Source organism: Helicoverpa armigera, chromosome 17, assembly GCF_030705265.1.
Source record: "Helicoverpa armigera isolate CAAS_96S chromosome 17, ASM3070526v1, whole genome shotgun sequence".
Taxonomy (NCBI): domain Eukaryota; kingdom Metazoa; phylum Arthropoda; class Insecta; order Lepidoptera; family Noctuidae; genus Helicoverpa; species Helicoverpa armigera.
Window position 1 is genome coordinate 8,008,220 of NC_087136.1, and position 17,989 is coordinate 8,026,208.

Genomic DNA, 17,989 nt, shown 5'->3' on the forward strand with positions numbered 1-17,989 from the left:
TAAAACCCATAAAAGGACCACCAAAACTACCCTAGAATTTCCTTCACTTTTCAATTCCCATCTCGTTTCGATCTGGTATCAGTAGGAAACACTTTAAAATCCACTCGATGTCTCTCCCCTCGTTGTCGGTGAAATGTGGCTCGACGACCGCCGTGACATACATTCTAATAGTTTTATTGGGGAAACTTGGATACGTCTCACAACAACCACTGAAAAGTTTGTATCTAAGAAAATATTAGGTAAGACTGTTAAAAGTTTTTAATTAAATTAAGTAATCATTATATCAGGAAAATGCTCCCATTATTACATTAACTACACATATTTTTAAAAACGTAAAAAAGTCCTTTAATTTTTTATTCATAGTAAGTATTTGATCCTGTGGTCCTTATGTCTATTTTTATTTTTTAAATATTGAGCGCAATAAATAACTCAAGATTTTACAAAAAAAATCGTGCTGATTTGGAGACTCTTGAACTTTTATAATATTGTTAAGGCTTAAAATATATTTATAATTTGCTTCTCTAAGGCTTCACTTACACCGAAATATATTTTTCCCCAAGCCAGTGTGAGACCACCAAACCCATGTCTAATCTAACGGAAACCATTTGAAAAACATCACTTAAAGGAATTCCCCGTCCAGTGAGCAAAATCCGGATATTTTCAATTGAATTTCTTAGGAACGTCACACACGGTAGATTAGTGGCGGGCCGATCTCGATACACTTGTGTTGTGAACGTTAATCGTGTGTAAGCGGTAGGGACAGAGGTCAAACGTCAAATTGAGAAACTGGCTGCAAGCATTTTCAAGATGGGGAGATGTTCTTTTTTTAAATTTGGTTTGTTTTTCTGGTGACTAAGGAGGTTGTATCAGGTCGATAGTATCTTTTTTAGTTATTAGTGTTCGTTATATTCTTCATTTGAGTTTAAGTATCTTAACCATTAACTAAAGTTGCATGAACACAATAAATTGAATTTCGGTTTTGCTAATAATGGAACCCCTACTATATTTTCATTTACTCCACTTTATAAACAAAGCTAATGAAAAATACGAAATAAAACATTAATACCTTGCTAACCCGAAAAATTGACCATAAATCTATTAACATGACAACGACGCGACGCCACGGAAACAAATTGCCATAAACAGGACTTTGTGTCTGTGATATTAAAAAAAGAACATCAAAATATTCAAATATACAACTTTATATTTACCATTCATTTAACAATCCTCCATTAAAAGTCACTCTTATGTCAAAGCAATAGAGGTCTTATTTTAAACACGTTCTATTTATGAACTGCAAAATAAGTTGTAATATTTAGGGTGAGTCTCCCAGTAGTCGCGTGGGTAAGGATTCATCTTCGCGACAGGAGGCCGAGTTTTCCCGCGCCCTCGGAAGCATAGAGCTAATATCGGGTGTCGTCACCTTATACTGGGTTTATTCACGTTAAAGACTATAAATAAAAATGGTATTATTTTTTAATAAGGACGTGTATCACCCGTTTTCTTCATAGAGCACATTTTAGTTCTGACCTATTTCTTTGAAATATAAAATGATTACTAGTACGATGTATAGTATGATTAGTAGTAGAGCACTTAAGTAGGAGGACCAACTTTGATGACAATTTCTACAAACATGATAGGCAAATAAAAAATCTTTTGCTACATACATAAATTAGTTAAAATAATATCAACCCGAAACTATTCTAAATCAATTTATAATAAATAAATAACTGCAAAATTCTTTGAATAACCATAACGCGAGTACCAGGATCACAGAAATTAAAGGACTTCTTTCTTCCCCTGTCAAACGTTTGTCTGGCATCCCGCAAATGTCGTGGCTTTGCTGCAAAATGTCGAAATTTTCACCACGTAAACTTTACAACGGATAATATTTCATACTTTGTGAAGTTGAGTTACCAGTGAAAGATAAACTAAAGACAAAGTAATATTTAAAGCTATTAGTAATTCTTGCGTGCCAACCAGTATTTTCGTAATTCCTAGAGCCTGAGAAAGTACATAGCCAACTTTTTATCCGGATGCGTGAAGAAGGTGAAGGAAAACATCTCAAGGAACCTTGAACTATAAAGTCTGTAATCACCAATCCGCAGAGAGAGCGCTGTGATTAACGCTCAATCCTTTTCTGTGTGAGACACCTGTGCCCAGCAGTGATGATGCACGAAGTTCCCTCTGGTAGGTGCAGAAACCACTAGCTGTCACTAGCAGAACCTATTAAAAATATATTTATCGTATAGCATATCTTCCATCACGCTCTACAAATCCAGCTTTACATTAAAATAACAGAAGTTCCCCAGTCTTTTGTCTGTGGCATTCTTTGCCCGTTGTGTGCATAAATTAATTTTAATTTTACATCTCTGTCGCCATCTTGGTTTTTATTTTCTTTGATGAAGAATGTTTTGTCAACTTATTGTAGCTTTTGATTGTTATTTTGCATTCTTTTGTTTAAATTGTTTATTTAGACGACAAGGTTTGAATGTTTGGAATGAATCACATTTGTAAGTTGATTGTTCAAAAATGACTGAACAATCAAATGCTTGGCGATGCACGTCCTGTTTTAATGCTCTTAGAAGAAGAAGAAGGAATGTGGTAGCTATTTAGTCATATGTCCCCAAAGTCCTCTAGATCCTTTTGTTTCACCAAACAAACTTCTTCATTTTTTCCCTTTGCTTATTTACCCAACCATAACACCAAATAATACCAGCACAAACTAATCCTCTACCCTGGCGACAACCACGCCATCCCCCGTCATGTCCGCTTCCGCACAGGATACAGACAAACGGAGCGTGCGAGCGCTGCGTGAAACCAATCGCGCGGCTAATATGTGACGCCATTTTGTGCTATTGTTTATGTCATGTGTGTAGTTTACGCGGGAAAAGTGAATGTGATTTTTGGGGCAAGTTTATGGGTTTTCTTTTTCTTTTTGTTTTATTTTTAGTTACGAAGTTAACAAAACTGTTTCAGTTCAACCTTCTGGTGACTGGGACATTCTAATAATGTTTATTCCAAAAAAATAAACAGATTTCAATAATATGCATATGCCTAAAACCTGGTAAGTCTAACTTTCAGGCAGTAAATGCATTAATTTCACTTAGGTATACAGATTTCTGAATAAATGTCACAACTTTTCTATTGCATAGTTTCAATCTAACACAAATGGCGTGTCAGTATTCTTTATTCGCATTCAGATACTTCCGCCATGTGATTTCACCAAACAAAAATATGCACGAAGTTCTTCATCAAAACAAAAACTGCAAACAAAGACAAAACATCCATAGACAACCTAAACACAACACGTAATCAAGCAAAACGAATTCTCCCAACTTTGGGACGACTTTATTTCCTCGTTTGGACAAAATGACAGCCCATTCCATCACGGTTCGAGCAAAAATACAATAAGTGGAGTTTCCTTGTCCCCTAGACCCGGGTGACCAGAGAGGTCGTTTGGGAAGAGAGCTAATGAACCAACCATATTGGCGGGGCGCGACCCAATGACGGAAGATGTCGGGTTAATAGATGTGACTCGGAGATGGCGTGGATTTTGTGTGATTGGTTTATACAAGGAGGCTTGATGCCAACAATTTGCTTGTCAATCTATTTCTTATAGGCAAGTATGTTTCCATTACTATGAATTCTGTGAGTAACATCTTAAGAAATTCTAGTTCCAGAACGCTTGCATTTGGTATCGTTGCACTGCACGCTTAAAGTTAATTACTTAAACTATTTTTTTTACGCAAAGCCTGAAATCTTTATATATATTTTTGAAAGTTGTACACTGATATTTTGATTCACATCAAAAACTGTCAGGTGGATTCGAAAAAAATTCGACACTAGGGCTTTTTAGGAGATTAAATATGCAGCTCACTCCACAAGAAGCAGAAAATATTTAGATTTAAAAAAATCAAACATTTTCTTCAGCAACATTTTTCTTCAAACAGAACTAACCCTATTTCTTAGCCTCATCTAGTTTCCACCCTTCCTTGCACGGACGACGGTCGGACATTGGTTAATTACGTGCGATAGTCGGCAGCTCCTCACGAGAGAATGATTGCCGCTCTGTAACGACGCTCCACCGTGCTACAAGACGGTGGGCTACGAAGATGCCGGATCAGATGCCGGGTTAAGAAAACTATGGAGACCTCTTAGGGCGATTTCTTTAGTTAGAAATGTAAAAATATGAAACCAGTGTCCAATTTTTTTAGTAATTAAATTGATACACAAAACAGTACATTTGTTTGGAATTTTTATTCAACCTCACTCCAAGAGTGATCGAGTGAGCTTGAGATAATCACCTAAGCACTTGATCTTCTCAAATCCACCTGACTACCTCTGACGTGGAAGTCTAAAAACGACTGCTACTGAGTGAGTAGCCTTTGGAACCGCCAGCTTTACGTGCCCTCCCAGGCACATGAGTCCATGAGTGTTTCCAATATTTTATGTTTTGATTTGCTTAACTTCATACAAACCTTCATACAGCCGTAGACACTGTCAAATTCCTATCTCTAGTAAGCAAAATTGCCGGTTGTAGGGACCTATACCCGCTGTATTAATGGCCACTCTATGGAGGCACGTACTCAGTAATGTCATTCGGCAGTCGGCACAACAACTAGTTTATGGCTCATTTCGTTGCTTCCACAACATCAAACCATTCTGTTCCCACATATATTTGTACAATACACATCATACGAAGGTTTATTACATGACAATAATAACGGATTTCAATTTTAGGAAACATTCTTACATATTATGTAGGTACAGTGACTTTGAAAACATATGTAAATGTAACAACCAATTTTTCAGCTAAGTAGGCGCAGACTTTATTTTTCTTTACTATGCATATACCTGAATTGCAATATCCGGTAGGTAATAAAGACAAAACCTGTAAGGGTTTAATAAAGAACATAATGAGTGTAAGTTCTTACATCCCAAAACAGCCATAATTTAGTAAAAAGCGTCATAATGGCTCACAAGAACCATAATTACGTGAGTCATAAACCACACGAGAACAAAATGACATACACACCACCCAAATAAGCCTGGCATAAATGCACGTCAAAATTAAATTAAAAAACTCAAGCTCAACCCATTAATAACCATCGAACAATTAACTCGAACAAAATATTCGTACATCAATCTAAAAGATCGTTAAACTGAATTCTACCGAAACTCATATGTCTCCCTCGGGCAGGTACGGGAACGAGGTACCCTCGGTGCAAGCGAACAAGTGACAAACTCATAAACATTTGTCACTGAACGGACTGTCCGAGTAATTGCGATACGAGCTACACACCCACCAGTATCGCTTGACCCCTGATTTCAGACCAATCAACCCTTCGAACTCATCTTCTCACCATGACAAGGGGAGAGGGGAAGGTCATCTCAATCTGGTGTTCATATTAATTATTGGTGCCCCGAAACGTTTAACCGATCCCGTTCTAAATTTGAACAAATAATTTACGAACGGTCACTCTTGACACCGCTTTAAGATAGGGTTAGCGGTAAAATGGATTGCATATCGAGAGAATTTCATCGGAACTGCAGAGAAGTAACCTCATCCATTTTGCCAACGACTATAATGACCAAATCGCAAACCTTATACCCTATTTACATTGCCTCCAAAAACAAATGACTGCACTTAATACCCTTGCAATTTGACAAAGTAATTTTATTGCTCAAAGACATCATTTTCATTGGTGCCATTTTCTAATGAAATTCTGCAGAGAACTGTCCACTTCTAAACGTTATTAAACCTCCTTTTTTGCCTTGATCAACTTAAGTTTTTCTATAGCTCACGTCCTGCCCTGATTAAACGACATACATTCAGTATCAACCCTACAAAGTCGCTGAATAATTTGGTGTATGTCCCGCGACTGTGGGCCGGCTGCGCTCATTATTGATGGGGACCTCGTCACAGCATCCCGTACATACTAAGTTTAACTTAAAGGAGTATGCTAGCAGTAGATGAACTTTGAACAATATCTGTAATTGCCATGATAGGCTAGAAGAAGAAAAAATTGCTTGTAGAGTTAAACAAGTTTCCGCAACCTTTCACAACAGTCAGAATTTGAGGTCTTTATTCAACCATTGTTTTACGCCTTGACAATATAATCCTTTGTCCCTATATGGTATGTACACGGCTATTCTTCAAATATATCATTGTTTCTGTGCAACCAACTAGGTATACCAGGCATTTCTAACAGTTGTGTCGCTCTTCCTATAGAGTCATGAAACTAGCTATCTGTTGGTGGTTCAGACTTCTGCAATTCACTTGTGCTGTGCCACCCTAAATGCCTATCAACCAAACCTTAAAAAAATAATAGCAACATAAAAGTTTCGCAACATAATGTGACCGCCATAATCTGATAATACCTATAATTTCCGCTCTTATGAATCGTTAAGGGTGAATTTAAATAATTTACCTTTGCATACTACATGGACTGTTTTGTTTTAAAAATCGTAACATGGGTAGCCAACTGACCTAAATTGTACCTCCAGATATTTACGTACTTTTTAAAGAATGATTCTTTCTAATGGCACTATCTTAAAATTATATAAATCAATAGAGGATATCAGTACTTAGGCTGGAAGAATTTATTTTTTTATGTATCTACATAAGCTTGTATAGAAGAGATTGCTCTTTGCTATAAGATCGTCTTTTGTCACCTTCTTTACTTCGTTTTTTAATCAATTTGTGTACCATTAAAGTATATGCAGCATATATCTATCTACGCCATGACAACCAAACTCTTTCGTGTGTAAACGAAAAATATTATACCTACTTAGCAACAAAAACAAAAGAACAGCAAAAGATTGGCACGTCCGAATCTCAGTGCGGGTTCCCGAGATAATTAATGTGAAGACGTCGTTACGTGTCTTGTGGACCACCACCCCCCCTCACCCCCTGACCCTCGCTTACCCCCTTCGCCCCCTGGGAGACCATAGACGGTGACCACAACAGCGTCGTGCAAGGAGTTTGTTACGTTAACTATGGTAGCTGTAATTAGTAATGAAGACATTTGTTTTGGTGGACATAAGTCTCTGTAAGTATAAAACTATTGATAAGTTAAACTTAACTACAAAAGAAATTGAGCAGAACTTGGCTTCTATGAGAACGCAATTCTTTTACGATGGAAAGATTGCAAAGAGTAACTTGGCACTTTATACATTGTATTTTTGGAGGGATTGCATATTCCCCAGCCCACTTTTTAATAGGTGTTTCATGCTATGAAAATGTTACCTAGTTGTATCCAAACCAATATGAAGACATGGAGCTTAAATAACACATTCATATTTTTGCATTTCTTTACAAAAATCATAAAATAATAAACAGAATAAAAAATCATAAAACCACCGCATTTTCTAGGGAGAACAGTCGAGTGCAGTTTATACAATTTTTTTCGACCTACCAAAAACAAAACACACCTAATTAGAAACTATCCTCTCTAAACGAAGTAACACCACGCATTCTACCTACCCCACGTACGTGGGACCTCACAGCAGGGAGTCCGTCTGTCCTCCCGGTAATTACAAGTGCGATTGTCTTGCGTGACCGATAAATAACCGCCATATTTATTTGGGGCCAGTGACAAAATTATTTGTGATAGCAACCTTTGTTGTTCTTTTTTTTCTGGGAAAGGTTAAGGAATTCTTGTCGATTATCATGAATGGAATTCGAATTTTGAATTTAATTTGATTTCTAAGTGACAAAAGGTGACACAGACATATTCCTTCCATTTGTACACATGTAATTTTACATTATTTTGTTTAATTCTAAATAGGTACTGCTAATATTTATAATATAGGAGCGCATTTGCTGCACTCTTATTTATAACCAGATGCAAATATGCCTAATATACATGCACAGCTGTTTGACAGACATGAAATAGCCTTACTTTCAGTAATTTTCGACATTCAAACAACATGCCCTTGTTTTGTGCCACCCAAAACAAAACTGATGACCATCAATACAGCAAAGCACCTGTAGGCAGCCTTAATGTTAAATTAGGTGATCCATCTACGGGCAAGGGCGCTAAGGGTCCAATAAATTAGTTGGGGACACCCGGATAATAAACACGGGCCGAAATGGCCGTGCCAAATAACTTGTTAGGAGTTGCCCTGTCTCCCCTATTGACTAATTACAACACTTTGTTTTAAGCCATTGCTGGGAATTAGTTGTTCAAGTTCGCAGCTGACGAATTGTGAATACTTCGCTGTTTGAAAGTTGGGATTAAAGTTGCTCGATGTTTATTTGTTTTAATTGCGTGATCATTTGCGAGTTTTGGAATGATATCAATCTAATTTCCTTTTTTGTAGATGGGTTTGAATATGCTGAGGTAAATTCTTCAAGTAAAAGCATCATGTCTGGCCTAGCTGAATGTTGGCCTCGTGTCACGGAGTTGATATGTTGACATGAGATGATCATTAGGTACTTATCACATTGCTGGATTCATAGGAGACTTCGATAACTTGTAAAAATCTATAAGATAGCTACAAAATGAACCATAAGTACAAGCCTATTTAATTAGAGCAGTATTATGGAATTTCATCACAAAGTGCACAACCCAAACCAAAACAGAACAAAACACATTGCATTGCCAGTATCCAAAACAGAGCTAGATTATAAACTACTAACCTGTTACTCAAAACTTAGAAAATAGTGCTTTATGATTGAAAAATTGCACCACAAAGTGCACAACCCAAACCAAAACACAACAAAATACGCTAAAATCTATAAAACCGAACATTAATTCGTGCAACAATGCACAACTTGCAGTATTGTCACCGGGAGATAAGATCCGTTGTGGCTATCTCCGCTGAGTGGCCATCCTTGTTCGACAAGGAGGCTTTACGCTGCGCCCGCGCCGCGCCGGATTTATGCGAATCCACCAAGCTACGTAGATTATTCTGATAGATGCGATCCGAGGAGTTGTTACTCGATATTGGCTGATAGTGACTGTGGTTTTTTTTAGAAGTAGATAGTTTTTTTTTTTTGTTGGAGTGTCAAGGCAGATATTTTTTTAAAGAACTGAAATGAAATAGTTAGTCGCACAAAATAGTAAGGCAGGTTGCAAACTTTTAAATATAAGTAGTCGATACAATATAAGAATACCTGCATTATTCACAATAGTAAAAGAATCCCAAAGTACATAATCGGGTTATGAAAAATGTAATTGTGTTAGCTAAGAAATACTCGGGAGAGTAGGTGAATCATTCTGTTTACTACAAAATAGACGACATAAACATAAAAATATCCATTACCCACTATCAACATTCACAACAATGCAAAACAAACAAACGCACCAATGTACGAACAAGACATAAAATTATAGTAGGGTGACAATATTGTCGACATTTCTCCGTACAGTCCCGTGTTATCGAATTACGATTTACAACGTTGACAATATCTGTTGAAGCTCATGTCGCCTCGTATTTTTATCTTTCCCACATTGTTTTGTGAAATATCCTCGGTGGGTATAAGATGGACACCGTAGGGTTTTGTTACAAGCTTATTTAAGATGTTTAGCTGACATGTTTACTGGGTGGAAGTTAACACTGGAATAATTTAATATTCGGCTTCGGTACGGTTTAGCACGATGCGGATGTTTATTGGTGTTCCGTGGTTGATTGATACTTTTTGTGGGGTTTTAGAAGAAGCTTTGCCATTCAGAGTAGTTTACATGGTTAGTTAAAAAAACATTCTTAGCAATTACAGTAACTCCTAAATACCACCTCAATTAAAAAAAAAAGTCATAATTCTCCCTCTCAAAACGTATCAGTGTCTTGTCCAAAACGCGGTAACTAGCAGTAATTCGTAGTTTCTGTATTTTTTTTTAATAACAGAATAAGAAATGTAGGTTCACCTCCCGCTATTAAACAATAAAACTATTGTGGCCATAATTATTTTAGACAATTCTATCGTTCACATTTTTTGATGAGTGTAATTTTTTCTTACAATGCAAAAAAAAAACTTTAATGAAGAAAGATACATATCTTTCCCTTTGAAAAGATATCACTGAAGTGTAACTATAAGGTCGGCAAGAGCAGTGCAATCATAATCGTATGTTACGCGGCGTGTCTTACTGTGAATGTTTCAGGCGCTGATGTATGTCGATCATGTTGCTATACCTACACATATTAATAATTTTAGTAGCACGTCTAATGAACCGTAGAAAGATTTTCTTTATTGCATTAAATATCAGAAAAAAGTAGGTTTCTCTACGAGAAATCTTTTAAAGAAAAAAAATTGAGTATTATTATTTTAGTCCATTCTATGGCATCACATTTTTTTCTTACAATTCAAAAAAAAACATAAAAAAGAAAGACTAGCAGTAAGTCGCAAGGTCCGTAAGAGCGGTGCAATCATAACCGTGTGTTACGCGGCGTGTCGTTACCGTGAATGTTTCAGGCGCTGATGTATGTCGATCATTTTGCTGTAGACGTACTGATATGTCCAGCATTGAGGGGGTGTATTTGGGACATTTATTTGTTGTAAGTATATCTTTGGACGGTGGACATATTTTCAGTGTTTTATGAATACATAAATGACGAGAACGCTAGAAATGCTAGGAATCAAATTAAATAACTTTTTATATTATACCGATCACATATTTTTTTATTTAATGGCAGTTGAACTCTGGTACTGTTCACAATAAATAATTATTGTAATATCGTAATTTACCTGCAGAATTAACGTTCGGCTACTTTACCCCATATACGTAAAATTGATAAAAAAAAATCTAAAAGCATCAGAAAAAAATCCCACTTAAAATCCATCCCTGTACCCAACCATCAATACTAACGGTATCACCCCAAGAGACTCGTAGCAAAACGAAAAATCATTCCAACGCTAAAATATCAATAAAACACAGCTCGAAGCACCACGCCTGGGACCCATTGCCCCCACACTCCGAGCACTAACGGGCCCCACATTCAAGTGCGGCCCTGCCCTTTAGTAGGACACTTTATTTTTTTGTAATGGCCGTGTAGGTGCGTTACGAAGCTTATATTCACTCATGTTCTTTTTATAGGCGGGGAAGGAAAATCGTTTTGTGCGTGAGAAATCCTGTAAAGTTGATGTTTTTGGTTTTTAGGTGGATTGGTATGATGATGATTGATTTTAATTTTGAATGAGTTTTTATGAATGAGTGACCAGGTCACCGAGCGTGTTTTATTAGTTTATGTGACTATTTTGTAGTCTTTTTCCGATGCATTTATACAAAAATATTTTTTTAAAAATAATGCATTAGGTATGTAATTCCTGAAAAATAGAAAGCATCATTTATTTGGTTGTAATTTTTTTTTATAAACCTTTTCCACTAACTATAAAGTATGAAGTTCACGAAATAAAAACTTCATTAACCAAAATTTTACGCATTAAATATAATTCCTATCCACCAACACAAATTTTTCCACACACAGACCAATACGAAACCCATAAACCGCCCAAATCCATCCCTGTGGTCTAAATGGGACACTTTATATTTGTAACGACCATCGCAAACACATTCGGTTACATTTCCCGTGTCTTTTTATTGCCATAACATTATGGTGGAGTCAGGGAAATCACTTTTGCTGTGTGAAAAATTTAAGGAAGTAGCTTTCGGAGTGTTTTTTGATATTTGGTATGTTGGGAAGTCAGAGCACGGTTAGATTTTACGTTATTTGTTACAAATTGGATTTGCGATTTGTTTTTTTGTGTGTGTTTTTTACACTCGACGACACACATAGGTATGGTTCACAAGTATTTAATCTTATATCACTTATAATGATTAGTGTGTATGTTAGTTACTTCTTCACACACAAACAGCTAGATCAAAAGTATAAATGAAGCCAAAGCCATGAAATCAGAATCAATACTGGTTGTTGAAATAGGTACTGGTAGGTATAACATCACTAATCCTTGAAAAATTTTAGCTAACCAAAGCAAAACCAACCCAATTTCATTCGTAAGTACCCTTCATAAAATATATACAAAACAAACTAGCTTTTAACCGACTCCCCAAAAACTAGGAGGATTAGAATATTATAATGCCACAAATCAAACGAACACCCGAACACACATTCAAAACCAAATACCAATACTTACCTCAAAAACCCAATACATTTTCTCATCGACATCGTATCATTGTAAATCGCCAGTGTCCACGACACCGCGTGTCTGAGTCTCCCTCCCTATCTTAAATAGCAGCGGCTGGCTGCTGAGTGGCTATTTATTGGAGGTAATTAAAAAGAAAACAGACAAAAGACTCGCAGCTGACTGCAACGTGCCGGGAACACTAAGTAATGGTAGTGGTGGGAGGTGTGTCGATATATCGATAGGTGTCGGTTGTGACGATAAAAGTTTTAAGGTGTCTTGAAATAAAAATCTTATTTATTATATAACCAACTTTATAAGGTATGCCAAATAATAAATATACTACTCTGCACTTCAAGCCTCCGAAAATCAGTTTCGTGTAAGTGCTTAGGATTATCTCTACAATATTGAAATTACATATTATAAAATAATTATTGTAGTCAAATTCATGTAAATCTGCCTGTGGTAACAAGTACTTCCTCCTATTTCGCATAGAAATGTCACTATTAAATCCATGACCGTTATTTGAAGCTTACTATTTGAGATAGGCCCTTTCCGTTTTCCGGTTATATATTTCCTTCTCCTTCACTCCTTTACGCCTGTCTCGCTCGCACACTCCCCACCAGGCAGGTCCGAGCTCAGTCGGAGGCTCGAAGGCATATCATGAATCATTGGCGTCTTGTTTTCCGGCCAGTACGGTTGTCTTCACCAACAAACCGTAAATAAAAGTATCGCTGCGCGCGATAATTTATTGTTATATATATAAAATTAACGGTTTTACCGTTCGTTTTTTAAATTCGATTAATATAGCTGTTGTAATTCGAATTGATTACTAAGGTATGTAACCTGTTATTAACGTTATTTTTAGTGACATTTACCTATTGTTCCTTCTCCTGGTCTCGGTGTAGTGTCTATTTATACTGTGTCTTACTTGTAAATTTGTGTTTTACAGATACCTACCTATCTTTTGGAAAGTTTTTACTTTCAGGATGGATGATATAGACAATAATACATGTGTGACCGCTATTATTGAGGAGCCGCGACACGATTTATCGCGGGATTGTGTACCAAAGCCAACTCAATCCAGCTCTCGGAAACGTGCACGCTCAGTTAGAAGTTCATCCAGTAGCAGCCACTCTTCGTCAAGTGATACCACGGATTCCACGTCCTCCTCCGACCGAAAGAAGAAACGTGGCCACAAAAGAAGGAGGGGCAAACACAGTCGTAAATCACGAAAAGACGATCGGCAGATGCACAAGTTATTTCGAGAGGTGAGTGCATTACGTCAGCAAATTTCTTTAACATCGGTAGTGCCTTGTGGTGGCGTTGAGCCCCCGTCAGTTGTAGACAATGATTTATCGATTGATGATAGTGTCAGTGGAATCTTGTATAAGGAGGTTAGCGACACGTGCACCAGTGAACCTTGTCAAGTTGAACTACCGTTTAATTTTGATATTGAAACAAAGCTGAAGGAACCTGCGTACCCTAAAGCACCAGAAAACTTGTTGAAATCTCTTCAGGATATACAACATTTTAACAAAAGTGAATGGAGTGAGGTTAGGTATTTTGAAGTGCAAAAATCATATTGCCATAAACCTGGTTTTATTGACCTAGAGGCCAATGAGGAGATTCGTGTGTATGATCAGTCGCGCTTTTTGGCCTCTATTGACAAAGCTTACGCCGCTCTCACCTTTTGTGCACTGAAACAAAGGCAGGCCTTATCATCTACCCTGACAGAACTACTATCCTGGGCTCACGCAGAACAGGATTTAAATTTTAATAGCTTGCAGGACAAGATCACGGAGGTTTTTTCTAAAGGTGATTTCCATAAAGTGTCTTCTGATTTATTGCAGCTTATCTGTGGTCACAGAGCGGAAGTTTTACAAAAGCGCCGAGCCGGAATAACTAATCAGGTTCGTGATCCTTTAATGAGGGCAACGCTAAGCAAGATCCCACCATCGGACCGGCATTTATTCGAATGTGAAGCGTTTACCGCTGCCCTTGAGAAGATGGGCGGAGTTAAGAAGACTTTCTGGCCCTTATCTAAACCTACAAGTGGCTCCGTTGCGCAAGCAGGACCAAGTAATGTTACACGCCACCCCCCCCCAGGGGTCGGCTCGCTATCATGGACCCTCGCAGGGTACCAGCCATGGATGCTGCGCCTCTTTGCCTCATCCACATTATCAATACCGCCAGTCCTCACAGGACTGCTATCATGAACGCCCTCAACAACAGAACAATCTGAGTGACCGTCGCACGGCGCCTGCAAGTAACAACAGAAGTTCATTTCGCTCACGAGGTGGCCGCCAAACCTACAAGCCGCAGAGTCAGGGCAAAGGAAACCGTAAACGCCCCGGAGTCTCCTCTGACTATAACTCTGGGAACAAAAATCGTAAGTACTGACTCGATAAAATTCAGGGCGGGTCAACTGGCACGATTTTACAATCGATGGGAGGAAATGGGGGCTCCAAACTTTCTGTTGCGCATAATAACAGGGTATCGCATACCCTTTCTTCTAAAACCACCCCTAATCTGGCCACATGTGAGGAAAGGTCCTTACATCACACAGGAGTCCGAATCGATGTCGGCACTCATCAGTCAGATGAAAGACCAAGGTGTGTTAGAAGTAGTGCCGCTTTCCCCGAGCTTCCTGTCAACCATGTTTCTTGTGCCAAAGAGCGATGGCTCCGATCGCCCAATATTCAACCTAAGAGCCTTAAACAACTATGTAAAAACGGAACCCTTCCGCCTGATAAATGTATTTCGTGTACCAGAGTTCCTTCAGCCAGGCGACTGGCTTTGCAAAATAGACCTATCGCAAGCGTACTTTCATTTACCGATTTCTCCGGCACACAGGAGATTTTTGCGCCTCATTTATCAAGGGGAACTTTTAGAAATGACCTGCTTACCCTTCGGCCTCAGTACAGCACCGAAGGTGTTTGCTTCCCTGAGCAACTGGGTCGCTCAGACATTGCGGGAGCAGAATCTGCGCATAATTGTCTATTTAGACGATTTTCTGGTGGCTCATCAAGACAAAGACACTCTGCAAACTCATGTTCATACTCTCCTGAACCGTCTGGAATATCTAGGGTGGCAAGTCAACCTAAAGAAATCTGTTGTATTCCCGCAGAAGAGTCTTGTGTACCTGGGAGTTCAGTGGGATCCCTGGGACAACACAAAATCCCTTCCACAGGACAAGGTCGAAAACGTTATTCACAAGGTCTCTTTAATGCTAAACTTAGGCAAGGCTTGCCTGCAAGAATTACAAAGCCTAGTGGGCCTTCTAAACTTTGCGAGTTTTGTAGTACCACAGGGCAGACTACATCATCGGTCTCTGCTCAGCTTCCTAAATGCGTCTCTGACTATGCCAGTCAGGAAGGAGATCCCCTTACCAGACGAAGTCCTAGGAGATCTCCGGTGGTGGCTTCACAACTGCCACCAGCCATCTGCTATCCATCTGCCACCACCAACTCATTTTGTGACCACAGATGCCTCCGATCTGGCTTGGGAGCTCAGGTGGACAGTTATGCAGTGTCGGGTACGTGGACCGCTCAAGAACGGCATCTACATTGCAATCTCAAGGAGATGTTGGCGATCTTAAAGGTGCTCGAATCCCACGGGCCTGTAATGGGCAGGTCCACTGCCCTGTTTCAGTGCGACAATCGAACAGTTGTGTCCCACTTGCGAAACGAGGGCGGTACGAGGTCACCATCTCTAATGGAAGTAACTCGGAGAGTGTTCAACTTACTAGAGTTTCATCAAATAAATCTTACACTCAGTTATATACCCGGCATTTACAACGGACATGCAGATCACCTATCCAGACACAAACGAGCTCCAGAGTGGCATCTTCTACCCGCATGCACGGACAAGATATTTCACAAGTTTGGTATTCCGGTAGTGGATCTATTTGCGTCCAGTCGGGCAAAGGTGGTATCCAACTACGTGTCTTTGGATTTAACAGACACCCAAGCTTTATTCCACAATGCCTTTTCCCGGCAGTGGAACTACCACCTGGCGTGGGTGTTCCCACCACCGTACCTAATACCCAAGGTGCTAGCCCATCTCAACTCGGCGATCGGGCTGTACCTGTTAATTGTCCCCCGGTGGGGTCGAGTGTTCTGGCGGGCCGATCTCAAAGCCCGAGCAGTAGCAGCTCCGTGGTCGATCACCAATCTCAGGGAGAATATAATAGACACCACGACCGGCCTGCCACCCCCCAAGGTTCAAGAGATGGCGCTCGAAGTATGGAAGTGTGGGGGTGGTCGAAAAGTTTAACAGGTTGGAATGAAGACCAAATACTATTACTTAAAGCCTCGTGGCGTCCTTCCACTCTTAGAACCTACAAGGTAGCATGGGATCGATGGGTATCTTGGTCTAAAAAGCATAATTTTGACCCTTGTCATCCTACCGGGCCCATCGTTGCTAGATATCTGGCAGACCTACATCTAATCGACAAGCTTTCTTACAACACTATTTTACTTCATAAATCGGTGGTGGCTACACTTAGCAATGCTGAGGATGCTGGACGAATAAGTTCGCATACATTTGTTAAGCACGTCTTAAAGTCAATTGCTTTAAAGAAGCCGATCACCCGAAAGCCTCCAGTCTGGAATATAGATGCACTGACCGCCTTCTTAAGTTCTAACACTATAGATGGAAATAACGCTTTTGCTGTTTCTCGGCATACAGCAACACTCCTCCTCCTGTGCTCGGGCAGACGAGTTCATGACCTCACATTGCTGTTAGTGGACTCAGATCATTGCGTCGACGATGGCAGCAGCATCGTTTTAAAACCAATATTTGGCTCTAAAACCGACAGTGCCACTCATAGGCAATCGGGTTGGAAGTTACTGCCTAATGCCAGTGATAAAAATCTGGATCCTGTTTTTTGGGTAAGAAGAATGATTGTTCTCCTTAGGGATAGACGAGTTTCGGGTAACTGTCCAAACTTATTTATAAACATCAGAGGACAAGCAAAGGCGGCATCTCGTACTGTGATTGCGGGATGGGTTAAAACTGTACTAACCGAGGCTGGTATACCCGTTACACCGGGAAGTCTACGTTCAGCTGTGTCTTCGAAAAATTGGTCTGATAACCTTCCTCTCGATGAGATTCTGTCCAGAGGAAATTGGAGTTCCAAAGATACTTTTACACGTTTCTACAGGCGAGAGGTAATGCCAGCCCCTGCTAGCAACAGCATTACTAGAATGTTTAATGCAGCTGATTAAAATTTGATTTTCAATACCTATTGATCTGTTGATTATTACAATGCTGATGTTTGTTATTACGATTTGTTAATTATTGTTTATTTTTTTGTTTGTACAAGGTAAATATTATGTTTTATTGAATAAAAAACTTGATTCTAAGAAAAGCATTTTTTATTTTTTATTTCTGGCACACTCTGAAGCTGATACAGCTGGTTGGTTATGTGATAATACATCACCCTTCAAATAATTGCTAATCTATATCTAATTGTTTTTATTTTATTTTTCTGAAGTTCACCCGTCAAATAATTGCTAATCTATATCTAATTGTTTTTATTTTATTTTTCTGAAGTTCACCCTTCAAATAATTGCTAATCTATATCTAATTGTTTTTATTATTTTTCTGAAGTCAGTCAAACTTATTTCACATTGGCGTCCCCACCACCAGGCGATAACAAACACGTCTCAAATAGTAAGCTTCAAATAACGGTCATGGATTTAATAGCAGCGTTTTACCTGAAATAAAACGCATATTAAATACTTACCTTATTTGAAGCTTACAAATAATTTCTGCCTGGTATTTTCGACTCAATGATTCATGATATGCCTTCGAGCCTCCGACTGAGCTCGGACCTGCCTGGTGGGGAGTGTGCGAGCGAGACAGGCGTAAAGGAGTGAAGGAGAAGGAAATATA

The 17,989-nt window shown here is 38.9% G+C and overlaps 2 protein-coding genes across 3 annotated transcripts in view; both read left to right on the top strand.

Moving 5' to 3' along the window:
* The first annotated feature begins 584 nt into the window (after window positions 1-584).
* The window catches only part of LOC110384279 (mortality factor 4-like protein 1), a 185,841-nt gene continuing 168,436 nt past the window's right edge, over window positions 585-17,989 (top strand). Inside the window, exon 1 of the mRNA XM_021345498.3 lies at window positions 585-588. The gene's annotated coding sequence lies outside the window, so the exon portion shown is untranslated. The remainder of the gene's footprint in view (window positions 589-17,989) is intronic.
* LOC135118030 (uncharacterized) lies at window positions 12,788-17,440 on the top strand. 2 transcript variants are annotated; one of them, XM_064038901.1, is made up of 3 exons: window positions 12,788-12,925; window positions 13,041-13,359; window positions 13,942-17,440. In XM_064038901.1, the coding sequence occupies exon 3, from the start codon at window positions 14,537-14,539 to the stop codon at window positions 16,364-16,366; it is 1,830 nt and encodes a 609-aa protein (XP_063894971.1). In that variant the 5' UTR covers window positions 12,788-12,925; window positions 13,041-13,359; window positions 13,942-14,536; the 3' UTR covers window positions 16,367-17,440. The 2 variants fall into 2 exon arrangements, with proteins under 2 accessions (XP_063894971.1, XP_063894972.1); XM_064038902.1 differs by lacking the exon at window positions 12,788-12,925 and having other exon boundaries at window positions 12,956-13,359.